The sequence below is a fragment of the Lissotriton vulgaris genome, chromosome 9 (assembly GCF_964263255.1).
Source record: "Lissotriton vulgaris chromosome 9, aLisVul1.2, whole genome shotgun sequence".
In the NCBI taxonomy this organism is placed as follows: Eukaryota; Metazoa; Chordata; class Amphibia; order Caudata; family Salamandridae; genus Lissotriton; species Lissotriton vulgaris.
This window is the reverse complement of record NC_141697.1, coordinates 791,338,269-791,353,099: the sequence shown is the minus strand read 5'-3', so window position 1 is coordinate 791,353,099 and position 14,831 is coordinate 791,338,269. Positions and strand designations below refer to the sequence as shown.

The 14,831-nt window shown below is 41.9% G+C and overlaps 1 protein-coding gene across 1 annotated transcript in view; it reads right to left on the bottom strand.

Moving 5' to 3' along the window:
• Positions 1-1,516: 1,516 nt before the first annotated feature.
• B4GAT1 (beta-1,4-glucuronyltransferase 1) overlaps positions 1,517-14,831 on the bottom strand; it is a 37,695-nt gene continuing 24,380 nt past the window's right edge. Inside the window, exon 2 of the mRNA XM_086938526.1 lies at positions 1,517-7,715. Within this exon, the coding sequence (XP_086794652.1) occupies positions 7,524-7,715 (192 nt within the window). The 3' untranslated portion in view covers positions 1,517-7,523. The remainder of the gene's footprint in view (positions 7,716-14,831) is intronic.

The following is a 14,831-nucleotide window of genomic DNA, read 5'->3' as shown; positions in this document are numbered from 1 at the left end:
TGCACAGTATTATTTCCTCCATGCACCCTGCACACATTCCAGTGGGCCCTCTCCCAGAAGGCAACAATCAATAGTCTTTCTTCTCTCTCTTCTTACGGGGACATTTGCAGCAGTTCAAGATTCCTTGTGTGTGGGAAATCAATATCTGCCACCGCTATCCGTGTGGCATTTCAAATATCTGCAGGGGCGCAGCTTGGTCAGTAAGATGGGTGGAGGGGGGGGGCCTCGGGGCTTCGGATTTCCCAACAATCACACCGTCATATAATGTCAAAATACACTATACGACAAGCATGGCACATGAGAGGGGCTAAAGGGGCAATGGAAAGAGAGAGGAGTGCAGATTGGTAGTGGTACTAAGTGAGAGAAAACACAATACTTAGTGAAATAACCAACTTTTTAAGACTTTGAAAGGAGAGAGAGAGAGAGAGTGTGTGTTTTTGTCTGCGTTTATGTGCAAATTCCTGGTGAAATCCGACAGACACCTCACCATACCCGACGAAAGGACCTGTATCCAACTTTTAAACAGAAAATACCTTTATTGGGGGGCATGCCGACACAAGAACCCCTCCTGAAGTTTAGCCTCTGAATATCTCTTACCATTTATTCCTAAACGAAAATTCCTTGCAGGTTTCTTCAAGACCCTTCTCTATAGAACTATCAATAGCTATATCAAGAACTATTTTATAAATAGAAATATGTCTCTGCATATAGCAGTATATTTTATGAATCAGCAATTACATGTTGAGGCACAGTGTAAAGCAACAATAAGCCTAGAATTGGTTAGTAGAAGTCTGTGTCAGGATTAGCGGCAGCGCCCCAGTACACCTGACATGATTTGCATTTTACCATTTCCACTTTGACAGACCATAAACCATGATTGAATTATCCACCACGTGCCTGTAGGCTAAAGGAAAATCCACAATCATTTCGCCTGCTAGATCTATGGTCAGAACATTTGAACCATCCCTTTCTACAAGTTCCTTGTGCTATGACTAGTTGCTGGCCCTGCTCCCTTTAACACACAAATCACTGGACCTCTTCTTAGACGTATATTGTGGTTAATGAGAGATGAACATGATAAAAAAAAATTATAAAAAGGTATAATGCTTTGAAAACACTTGCTCAATACACAGAAATAAATATCAATGAATACATCTTATTTGGGGAAACACAGCCTGCAGAACAAGCATCTTATGACTATGCTAGCTTTTTCCATGAAAAGTGAATGCTGATGAAACTTCTTTGTTCTTCATCTACATCGGAAATCCCTGAGAACCCCATTTAACACAAGGCAAGACAGTGCGCATGTACAAAAATACCTCCCTCTTTCCGGGTGGAGCAAACGGCTGACAACAAGATGGCTGCCAGTTCTTGTAGACCAGAAACAAGAGAATGAGGCGAAGCTGGAGTGAAAAGGGTGTACATGAAATAGCCCCAAATGGGAAAAAGTATTTCTACTACATTATGAATCCCAATGGTGAAATTGGAAGGTTACAAAAAGTATCACAACACATCATTTTTTTCAAAACACTTTATTAGGGCACAGTCCTATTGTCCAAAAACTCCTAGTTTGAGCATCTGGCACCTGTTCTAGCCCATGTCAAGCTATGTCTAAGGATTAGGGCCCACTCGCCCCTAACAGTACAGATCCAAACACTAGTAATTCCTTAGTACTGCTGCTTACCCTTTCCATTAGAAAGTAAGAAGACGTGTCAATACTATGTTCGAGCATCACTTTTTTTTACCAACAGAAAAAGGACCGACTATTTTCTGAGCCGAAAGTTAGATTTTCTGTCTGGTCTTGTGAAACGATGTATTTCATTTATTGTGTTTGTATAATAAGCTCTTTATCATTGCCAGAATTGCAGTACAAAACAGGTGCTATTTCAGCATGCCTACAACCCCTACAGGTGGTGGTTCGCATTTACTGATACAATCCTTACATTTTGGACGAACAAATTAGTTGTTCATTTGTTTTAAGTCAAACAAAGAGGAGTACATCAAGAGCAGGACAGTGTCATAATGGGAGCTCGAAATGGGGCATTTCAGCATAGATTTCAACACCAAAATTATTTTCCCACCATATTTTTGCAGTTAGCGGACTACTACATACATGAGCTCAAAACGTTGCAAGCCCGCTCAGATAGTCTTACAGATTGCAGATGTAAAATTATTTTTTTCACAGTTTTGTTTTATGCCTGCTGCGGCCACTGGTGTACACAATCAATAGGCGCAAAGGCAACTAAATGTACATGATTCCACACATTCAGTATTTCCCTATATAATTATGCCTTTGATCCTCTAGCCACATAATTGACCTTCAGTTGCATGACTTATACATTAGAAACAAAAATAATAATTTAATTGTGAAGTTAAATCGATCTAACAATACTAAAACCATTCTCTGAGGAGTGCTACACACCTCCTGGCACCCTTCAAAAGTCAACTTTCGCCGATTGACAGCTTAACAGCTGCATTCAAGATGTGAAAGTTTGCCCGGGGGCTGTTATAATCCTCACCTGATTGACTGAGGGGAGGGTTTTTGTCTTTCAGAAAGAACAAAGAAAGCTACATACACATTTAAATATAATTAAAATAGGCAAAAAAATGTACCTTATCATGAAAATATTTACATCAGTGTTCTGAAAGCAGCAATGCTTATTTCCATGAAAGCACTCGCAGTGTAAAAGAATTCCAAACAATTTGCATCTTTTTTTAGTTTGCAACCTTGAATCGATAAGCGACACCTAGTGAGCCAGTTACACTATCTATGTAAAATATAAGTTTCAGGACGGTTTACTGGTGGAATAGGTGTGCCCAGAAGCCCTGTAGTGTAAATACACACTAAAACTGAAACTGAAGACAAGTTTTGAATCATGTTTTGATGCATTTGATAGCTAACATAATTCATACCGGCAAACATAATTAAGGTAGAGGCAGATTTTGTGGCAATTGTGCTTACTTTACAGTACAAAAATGTTTTGTATTTTCCCTCAGTTCCCACAAAGTTCAGAAATCTCCTTACCCATTAGTCGGAAGAAAACTTTTGACAGCAGGTACTTGCTATGCAATTTCTAGACCACCCCACTTTGAAAGATCTTCTTTAAAAAAACATTAACACTACCTGAAGCTAAATTTGGAGAACTGAATATCAGCATGACGGACTCATGAGTTTTCCTTCGGCACATCAGAAATGGCTGTGAACAAAGCTCCCGGGTTGGGGGAATGGGGAGAGGGGGTGGAAAAAGGAAAGGATTCTTTTATCTTAGGGTTTTAATAATTATTGGGATACATTACCAGCATTCCCACTTTTGGGAAATAATTGTACTGGGAATGATATTGACTCGTGTGGAGGATTTCAAAATGTCATGGTGTGCCCATCTGATGGTAGCACCAAGCATTCAGGAAAAATCTTGAAACTCGTTCAAACTTAACATTTAACAGGTATGTGAAACATGCATGCTCGCATGGAGAGCATTCCTGAAGTGGAACCAGATCTGGAGAAAAATGGTTGCTTGGTTGATCTAGAGTGAAAATCAAGTCGGCTTTCAAATTTCCAAGTTCTTAAGAACTACAAAGAAGCCCATTCTTGAATGCAATCCAGAAACTTGCTGCCCGGGCCAGCATTACTCCAAAACAGACCTTTTATTGACAATGCAAAAGGGCTAATCTATCAAACGCCAATGTCGAATTTAGGGCTCAATTTAGATTCCTGCGCAAACAGGAGGCTGCATGGGGTTTCGTAACTTCGAACTGTGAGATTATCGCAAATCCACTTAGATTTCAGCAGGTTAAACCTGGTGAGATTTATCTGGGGGAAAGGCAAAAACGTTGATTTTTGGTGTGATAAACAATGAATCTGCATTTTGTGCTTCATTTTACCATCCAAAAAGTGGAATAGAAGGGTGAGGTATTTCCCCACACCCAGCTAATACTTCATCCCTGGGTGATTGTATTTATCAGGTGCTGTAAAACACACATCCTAGCCTATAATGATCTGCTCTGAATGGGATCCTTAGCTGCATATTCAACTTTGTTCTTGAGTCTGCTGACAGCAAATAGGTTTGTCTGAATTCTTTTGATATCTAGCCATTATATTCAATGGCAATATTTTGGATCGTGGTCTGCCCAACGTCCTCAACTTTCTGCAAGTGGCTTTTAGCATTCCTTCTTACGGTGGGTCGCTTTCCTGCTCATTTAGCTATTTTCACGTGATGTTTTGTGCAAAATACTTTCGCTTTTTAACATCATTCTTAAGCTCCTTGTGGAGTCTGGTCTTTTCCCATACATTTTCCAATGTTTATCTGCTGAGTCGTGTGTATTTACAAAAGTTTTAACATCTTTCTGCGATAACACTTCTGAATGACTGTCTTTGATTAATTAGCACTTTTCTGTTTTTCTTAAGAACGATCCTGTGACATAGGTTGCTTTAATCTTACCTTTTCACCTCTTACTGTATTTCCTTTTTAGCAGTGCTCATTGTTTGACGCATTGTCTGTACTGTCAAGTAATTGCAACAAGGTTTTATTTTCGATTATTTTTCAAGGGCTCAATGTATGCATTCGAAATACAAATGAGGTAGTCATATGAATACAGTCTGGCATATTCCCTTCATTATCAATTTCCTATACTTGAAATCTTTGACCACACAAGGGCTGGCAGTGAAACATCATAATACAAACGTTACTAATGGATGCTCTCCTTGTACTACATATGATGACAAATATAAAATCTTGTTCTTGCTTTATAGAAGCTGCGCCTGTTTTCTATTTTGCCTCCTAAGTGGATCTGCCAGAAACATACATGTTCTTAACATAGCAACCTCGATCGAAGCTTGTAAGCTTGAAATTTGGTGTCTAGTACCCACCAAGCTAAGTCATGTGTGTAACAACCAATTATAGCTACTTTCCATTCCAAAAATGGTGCTGTGGTTAACTGTCAATGAACCGTGTTGGTTCATCGACATACTACCAGTTACCCAATGATATACTGCCTGAGAATCCAAGAAGTACTTAGATTTTAAGTTACGAATAAATGTTTACTTACTTCTCCATTCCTGCTCAGTTTCCCCGTGTCGCCATGCTTACAACCTTGCCTAGTTTGCCTTTCATTTTTCCTTCATTTTCCATCCGTGGTGGGCACCTTTACCCAAAGACTGCCATTTTCCTCATGTCTACTTAGATTTTGTTCCCCTGGTCTAATTGTGGAATCAACTTTGGATTGTTATGATAGATCCACTTTAACATTCAAATTACTTCCGGTGAGTACCTACTCAAGGCACTGTTCTCGGCTCTATTACATATCTACTACTCCTCCAAATCTGCCACCACTTTCTTGTTTGTATGGCACTGCTTATGTACTAGTCATAGATGGGACCCTTCTGCACTCTGAGCTTGGTTTCTCCACCAAGGCAACATCAAACTATAGTCCTTCACATGTCACATTACAGTGCAAGATTTCTCCCAGTTAACAGACTTCGTTTCCCCCCAGCTATATGTTATGCTTCTATTATTATAGAGATACGTTATGTGGTTAGCAGTTTAAATTATTTTAAGTTTCATTGCACCAAAATGTTGTCTCAAGTCCACTCACTTCCCCTGTAGACAAGCCCTACATCTAATGCACATTTTAGTAAGGGGCACAGTAGGATAAGAAAACTCCATTAGCAAAGAAGGTGAAAGAAAAACGTATTAAATTCAAGTCATACAAAATTAATTTCAATACAGGCTTATAGAATGAGTAAACACATTATCAGGCACGCCACCCTCGCCAACATTTGAGGATTTTATACAGGGAGATGTTTTAGGGATAGTCTAGGAAATACCCAAATATGTTATTTGTAAGCACTAGACAGGATCTGTTTTTTTCAAAAATGAGAAGAAAGTTGGAAGAAATCATATTTTAAGGAACGAAAAGGGCAAGACATTTTGCATTCAGTAAAAGTGAATAGAAGGGCAAATGAAAGGAAAGCATCTTAAATATTCCGGTGGGACTCAGAGTTTGGCCGACTTTCAGTCTGTGCACCCGCTGGAATGTTCCACTCTGATTTCCACATACAGATGTAACCAGGCAACTGTGCCAGCAAAATGGGAGTTGTGGAGGAAGACATCGAAAGAGAAAATGTAATCTCAACAGGAAAGAGGTACTCACTCCCACCAAAAAAGAAATATTGTTTGAATATTCGGACATCCCCTAGGATGCAATTCTTCTACCAGAGGCCGCAACCTCCTCGGAAGCAGTCCTACCCTGGGCATATGATACAAGCAGCATTGGGTGCCAGATACAAGGTCTGGTAAAAGTAGCTAGAATAAAATCCACAGTGACAAAAGCTTTAGGGCAGGAAACTTGGCAGAGGACACACGGTGGTTAAAAGCACCCAACAGTCTAATAAACCCAGTTTTCAGCGTAATGGAATACCCTGCCCCAGGAGAGCGATTTATCACCTGCATCAGGTAACCAAAAAAATATAACCCAAAATGGTTGGACTTACAGACGGACAAGATTCCTGTCCAATGTGAAAGTATATCCATGATATAGTGTGAAATGTGGAACTTAACTACAATGTATTCTGAGACTGAATTAGTTTCTGCAAATGTACATTTGTGATGATACTTTTTCTTTGAAAGGTAGGAGCTTTTAGAACTATGTGCATGACTTTGTTTTATGCAACCGTGTTAACTGCTAACCAATCCGCTTCTGGCAGACCAAGTACCTGCCTCAGGCAAACCAAATCTCTTCTTCAGCATCATGTTCATTCTGCGACGATGACCCATTTTGTTGGTCTAGGGAACATTAAAAAGGAACCTCCTGGATTGAAGGACCCATGCGCTACCATCCTAACATCCTTCGAATACGGTAAGTACCCAAATCAGGAATCTGATGTAACCTCACTTTTCTACAAAGTGACAAAACATTCTGCCTACACAGGACTGAAGACACTGCAGCGCATACATCGGATCCGAATTCAGTTTCTGAGCTGCACCAAGGGTAGTTTCCTGGACAATGAGGAAGTGTCAGTCGAAAGAAACAGGATGTAAACAGGCTCAGAAAGCAAAAATAAATAAACAAAAAAGCTTATCAAACCATTGCAAATCATATCATACTCACTCCATCTGGTCAACATGAATTCCAGTCCTTGTCCAGAAAGAAAACAAGGCATAAACAAAATAATAGTCAAATAACACTGTGGCTAGCAGCCAGTGCGCTGACTGCCTTCTAGAAATGACCCAGGTCACCCGGAGGATGAGGGCTGTGGCAATCCCTGAACACAACTCCAGGGGGCAAGTTCGCGCGGGCTCCTCCATTGCTGGCTCGCGCCTTTCTGCTCAGCCGAGAGCCGCCTGCCCCACACAAAACTGAAAACCAAGTAACAAGAAAAGTCATTTTGAAACCTGTCTTTTGGGCACCAAGGGGACCTCGCAGATCATGGCACTCCCCCAAACCTGCGCCTGGTGTCCAGTCCGTAGCGGAAGGTGAAAGGCGTGTGGCTGCCGCCCCCTACAATCTTCTGGTGTCGGTGCCGGTCAGCAGCGCAGCCCTGACGAGGGGTACTTCGTCTTCAGCTCCTGCTTGAACTGCCGGAAGAGGACTTTGTTGTGCTGGTTCTCGGCGTCCTTCTTTGCGTGGAAGTCACCGGAGACCTTAAACCCCTTGTGCACCAGAAAGGCGTTGTTTATCACCAGGAAGGTGTATCCCGCCACGTGCAGCTCACAGGCCTGGAGGAGGACAGCCAAGCACACTGGGGTAAGTATCAACACACAAAGTTTCAAAAATATATACAGAAAAACAGTGTTTAGAGAGAAGCATTTTAAACCCACTAGACAACACGTTCAAACTCAAATCCCAATTAAAAAGGAAAAAACCTAAATTACCAAACCTTTTTTCATAATACTTTAGAACCTTGTACTGCTCATCTACTACTGCCATGTGAGAGAGGTTCAGCATCACTGAACTGAGTAACGAGAGAAGACTCCTGTAACAAATGCCCTTCCAGAGACTCGTTGGAGAAAATGGAGTAGGGATATCATGGGCCCTTTTGACCACTGAGTGAACATGTTTGACTCGTTTCAACAGCTCCGTCAGGTTAATCCAAATAATTTAAATTTCACATCTGCCAATTTCCAAGCTTGACACATCAATATTTTGCTTATCTTGTACGCGCTGAGGTTCTTCTAGACAGGTTCACAACCTAAATCTAAAAGACAACGTGCTACTACTGCTTTGATACCCTTTGTTCTGAATGATCCTAATTTCTCGTTTCTATTTTCTATTGTCTTCGATTAAAATAATACTGTAGTAGCTGATGAGCTCATCATTTCGGTCCTGCACCTAGAAGTATCTCTGACACACTTTAGCCAAACTATTGCCTTATCTGAAGTTGAATGCTAACTTCACTGCTAATTATTCCTTACATATTGCATCCAGGGTCGGAGTGCAACTTTGCTTAGGTGAAATGCTTGTTTTGATTGGCAGGGGATGCGAGCTGCTGGAGTAAAAAGGTTGCACATTGTACTACAGATGTGTATGTATGTATATGGGTTTCCAAATACTGCAAACCTTACTTCTGCACAAGGCTATGATACTGGCCCATTTAGAGTTGAGGGGAGGGAGTCTACGGTAGTCTGTACATTTAAGGGCCTTTCTAAGATATCATAATGTAGTGCTGTTTGAGGAGGTGAATCTTTAGGTCTTTTTTTATGGAGTGGTACTGGGCAATTCTGATGGTCATGAAGATGTTCCATATCATGGGTGTGGAGAAGAGCAATTTCCTGTTTTTTTCTCACATTTCTTTGTCTCCAGGCCTGGTTGTTGTGCTGTGATATGTTAGGAAGGGTTAGTTTGTCTATAAGATAGGCATGGGTGCCATTCAAGGTTGCCTTCTAGATTCATCCGTTTTTTAGGAGGATGCGGGTATGCAAGGGGAGACAGAAAAGTTTAATCAGGGTCACAGTGATTTAGTGAATTTCTTCAGGCCTATGATGAAGAGTGCGGTGGCCTAAAAATGCAATTCAGTGAGATCACAGTGGAAGTTGTGGGGCAGAGCGTTGTCTCCATTCGAATGTAAGTATGTGATTGCTTGGACAGTCGTTTTGGGTCTCTTTAATCGGGGAACTGTTTCCCTTTTTTCAGGAGGAGAGGTGGCAACATGCAATCTTGGTATCATGACTGTGGGTTTCGTAAAGAACAAGTCAGTATTGAGGTTGTACTCAAATGACTTAAAATTTGGTTCATAGCCGGGGACTGAAGCTGTCCATGTTGACATAGGTCTGCTATGTTAGGACTAGTTTTATTTGTTGTTGTTGTAAAACAGGAGGGCATTTGTTGTTTTGGGGGTTGAGTTTAACATAGGAGCTGGACATCGAAGTCGGAATGAGGAAAATGCAGTGCTCGAGTCACTGAACGTTGAGTTGATAATAATTTTATGTAGAGTTGTGTGTCCTCGCCTACTGATGAATTTTTATGCTGGTATCTGCGCGTAGGCTCCAAAAGTATCCATGTAGAGGCAAAAGGTTTTCTGAGACAAGATTGAGTATCCTGTGGTACTCCACATGTGATTTAAATTTTCTGGAATCTTAATTTGCTGGTCTGGATGAGTTGATGGTGATGAGACACATAGAAGGGGGGGGCAATGAAGGAGACTGGTGGTGAATCCCATTCAAGGGGTCAGCCTGTGAATTAGGTTAGGGTTGCCAAAATTGCCAAAAGCATCAGAGAAGTCCAGATTTATCAGATCGCAAGAACCATTCTTGTCTGTGGTCAAGACGGCATTGTCTACAACTTGTATGGTGGCTCTTTCAGTGCTTCAGCATTACCTGAACTCTCACTGATAGTCATTAAAAAGAAGACTGATTGTACTGTATTGAGCACAGCCTTCTTTTGGCATGACCTTGCTCAGGTAAATGGGTGAAAGGGTACCAGGTGACAAGGTCATCTGGGTCTATGGTGTGTTTCTTCACAAGTGTGAGGCTATGGGCAGTCTTGAGGGTTTCCAGGAAGATGACTTTGGTGAATGAGGCATGGATGATGTTCAAGCGGGGAGAAAAAAAGAAAGAAAGGATATGGTCTTCATGGGAAGTGGCTATGAGGCAGTTGAGGTTGTTGTTGAGATCTATGCATTAGAAGATTTTAAAGAATGACCGCAAAGAAGTTTGCAATAATGAGGTCCAACAGGCAGGCTGTAGTTTAAGAGGATTTTTTGTTGTAAGTAAAAGGTAGAAGAGTTCTAGTGTAGCAGCCCCACCAGGAGCAGCCTGCCTGCAGCTCAGCCCATTCCCCAACTGTCACACTTCACCTTACAGGCACCCAACATTCCAATCTGCATCATCACTCCAACATTCCATGCAGCACACAGCACATTCACACTGGCTGAGCAGGGGGAGAGATAATAGTAGGACATTGAAACGAACAGGATACTACATATCCCCCTTTCTTATATAACAGAAGCAGAAGTATGGTTACATGAAAGAAGATAAAACAATGTGAACCAAGAAAATGAATAAATGAGAGGACCACAAAATGCAACAGAATAAATGCAAAGAAGAGAACAAAGAGGAGAGAGCAGAAATATGGATGGAAGTAAAAGAAAAGGAACCAAAAGATAAATATGAACAGATAGATATAACCCATCCTCCCCTTCTATAAATGTAAACAAGAAAAAGAATACAAAAGTAAGGGAAAGGAAACAACGAAATAAAAGGTTGACAAAAATGCATCAAAGACTACCCTCAAACACATCCACTGGCCAGACAGGCATGCAAGGAGGCAAGACATAGCACAACACCAACTAAACACTTAACTAACAACCAGACACAAAGTAGTGAAGGAAGAAACTCCTTCTATACTAAGAAGAAATAGAGAGTCACACTAAAATGAGGAAAATCCTATGGACAAAGGAAGACAAACAACCAAATATAGTCCAGATTCCAAGGATGAAAAGAAGATAAGACATCACGAGGAGAAGTGAACAAGCAAGAAACAGAGACGATGAGAAGAAAATACAATCCTCATCCTCATCCTCCCCCATTTTCAAATTGACAATGTTAAATAATAGAAGAGTATCGTGGTGAGAAAACAACAGCAAAGTCTAACTGTAGACTTAAAATAAACTGTACCCCAACAGGGGATTGATCATCATGTAAAGGTTAGTGACCATAAAAGTGTAAGATGGGAGTGACACCCATAGGGACAACCCTCAAGTGAGGATAACCACTAGCAGAGATGGGACGGACACCCCTTAAAACATACACTGTATAAGAGTAATTATGTACCACTAGTACGTGAAGAGGGGACTAAAACCCATGACCTACCCCTGACATAAGGGTGGTTGGATAATGTAAATGGGTCTGACACCCATGACCTACCCCCAACCATAGGGGAGGGAAGCTAAAGTGAATAGGACTGAAACCCAATACCTACCCCCTAACATATGGGTGAATAGCAAAAGTAAAAGGGACTAAGACCCATAAGCAGGTACCCTGTGTGAGGGTTATGTAACATAAAACCGATGTGAATGGATAAAATAGCATTAAGTCTAATGTACTGCGTGTAAGAGACGTAAAAACAAATTAGTCGCTAAAACTAGATGCTTCTGTGAGGGATAAGCAACTTTGAAAGACCCCTCAACCAAGTACAGATATACAAACTACACTCCAGGTATGTTGAGCCAAGATACGGAGTAATTCCCTTTAGGTATACTGACTCTTGTAAACATGATGCAAATACAATAAATACGTTCCCGACTGTGTCAGGTATGTGACTTTAAATATGCACTGAATGTAATTGATAATTGAGCATGGGGACGTGCTCATCCTTCCCATAACGGGACATTTAGAACAAGAAATAGGGCCAAAATGCACATGTAAAGCACAGAAATATCATTGCCTGAAAACAAAACAGGAAGTATTGCAGTTTTGCAACTTATCGTATGGTGCACAACAATGTTCCCAGAAGCAGTGCACCCATGTGGGATTCATCCGCTGCTCCACGATAATGAAGATTGTGGGGCAAACACATCCTAGTCTCATCTTGAGACAGAGAAGGCTCTTTGCGGTGAGCGCTAATGTGTTCCAAAGTACACAAATCTACTGAAGTTTGTAGGAATAGCTTCACTAGTAACAAAGATGATGGTGCGTAAGATTAAGTTGGTAGATGGCACACTATCCGTAGTTGAAGGATGGAAGAATACATGCCTCTCGTTTCCGTGTAGACGCCAAACGGAAAATGGCGGCACGCACGATACGCTGTGCCAGATGGCTCCCGGCGTGCTCGGGCACTAAACAGTGTCCCTCAGCAAGTGCTGGCATGTCGTCATAGAGGGTTCTCGTCATCGAGATGATCTGCATGGCTCTACAAGTGAGGTAAGCAGCACGCGCAATAACTAATAACTGCATAACAGTTGAAACGGCCGCTATACTGGCCGAGCGTTGAATTCTGAGGAGAACAAACAATGTTTAGGCACTCACCACAGATAGTGGTAAACAAACATCAAGCAGTCCCCCTAGGTCCACCGCCACCTCAGTCATTGCGATGCATGTGTAGAGAATGTTGAAACTCCAACAAGCATTGATTGACACCACAACAGCAAGCCGACTCCACTAAGTACTGCATTTCAAAACTTCATCTCTCTAGAGAGGAGAGGCGAATGTGTTCAAGATCACACAGTGTAGACGGCACAAAAGCCGAACATGCCAATAAAGGGTAGTTTGCTAAGACAAAACTTCAGCCGCAATGCACCCAAAACAGGCTGCCATATACTTTAAACACAGTGCTGATGGCACAGCATGGTGAGATTGTAGTGAGGGATCTCCAGACTAATATTGAAAAGCCAGCGTCCATGAAAAATGTCAATAAGCGCAGCACACTTAGACTGGAGCAGTCCGATGGAAGGACACTGGTAGGGCTGCGGGGCGATGCGCATTATTTTCACTTGTTTCTTGTTGACATCTTAGGTATTGTGTGGAGAACTACTTGCTTTGTTGTGGTTGTCTTTGGTGATCTGTGAAGAACTTCTTGGTTTCATGTAAGCGCTTTTTCTTTTCTGTAGATACCTCCTCTTGGTAATGTACGTTACATTGCCAGCATCTTTAGGCTCTGTAGATAACTTCATCTTCAGGTCCTCTTTTGATATACAGGGCCATGAAGTCCATTTGTAGCACGTAGGTTAGTCACCAGCTCGTCGCCATAATAAGTAGTAATGAGGTCCAACAGGCAGGATGTAGTTTAAGATGATTTATTGTAGTATAATACAGGTAGAAGAGTTCTCGTGTAGCAGCCCCACCAGGAGCAGCCGGACTGCTGCCCAGCCCATTCTTCAGCTGTCACACTTCACCTCACAGGCACCGAACATTCCAATACGCATCATCACTTCAACATTCTATGTAGCACACAGCACATTTACACTTGCAGAGCAGGGGAGAGATAATGGCAGGACATTCACATGAACAGGATACTCCAAAGTTGCACAGGGGCAATTGGTGGAGGGAAAGATGTAGGCCCTGGTGCTGCAGATGTGTTGTGTTTTTGTTTGGCTGAAGAGTTTACAGCTGTGAGCTTTTACAGCTGTGCGCTTTTCAATGAAGTGTGGGTGTGGTGGGTCCAGGAGTGGGCTGATTAACCCTCTTGATCATCTTGAAGTGAATGTTGCTTCTGTTGGTATCTTCATTTATAGCGCTGGTGTAGCATGTTTGTTGTGCAGCTGCGTGGGTGGTCCGTGAAGGAGAACTGCTTTTGGTGGATGTGGAGGTATAGATATATATATATATTTATACATATATCAAGCACTCCGTTCCAATGCTCGCCGCTGCCAAGAACGAATGCAGACCCAATGACATGTGCTTGAAGCTGTTTATTTCGCCCGCACCACCGCCACAACGCGTTTCACCCTGCTCCCAGGGCTTGAATATATATATATATATATATATATATATATATATATATATATATATATATATATATATATATATATATTACCTACTGGCTATCGCCAGTAGGTATATATAGTTAGGATTAATTCCCTATGGGATTTTTGAAAATTCTATGTCTAATAACTTTGGCGTTTGTGGACGGAATCGGCTGAAATTTTCAGGAAAATGGCACATTTTGTTTCTGAGCAGCCCCTGAAAATTTGGTGGGGTTTCGTCAAGGGGGGCTGAGAAAAAAGGGGGGTCCCAAAACGCGTTTTTAACATTGAGTTTTCCATAGGGCGGTTGGACTCACTTTTAGCTCGAACGGCTGAATGGATTTGCACGAAACTTGGCAAAATTGTAGGGACTGTTAGCCCGATGTGCCTTTGCCAGGTCTCAATATATGTGCTTCAGTGGATTTTGAGAAATTAACGTTTAAATCAAGATATATATCTGTAACAGCGCTCCGGGCAGCGATCCGGTCCGCTTACTTTTCGCGTTTCGGAACTTTGCACGCAGAAAGCTGATTGGCTCTCCAGTGTCTGTCAACATTCTAAACAGTCCGGAGCGGCCGCCATCTTGTCTCTCGGTAGGATCGAGAGAGAAGAAGAGGTGAAAAACGAAGGGGGAATTTAATGAAAGGGGGCAAGGTATCCCCCTCTTGACCCCCTAGGAATGTTGTTGGGGTTATTAAAGGGTCCCGTGGGGAAAAGAAAAAAAAATGATTTTTCACGGTAGAAGCGCTTCACGGGCCGCGAACTGGGCCGCAAACTGGTAGCGAAACGGGAATTCGCCATTTTGTGCTTCGTTAATTAAATTACTAGGTATAAGGGGGTGCGGGAGACGTATCCTAATCCCCTATGTTTCCTGAGGGTGGCTGAGGAGGCTGATATATGTTGATACATCTCTTCCAGCGGCTGTGCGTGAGCT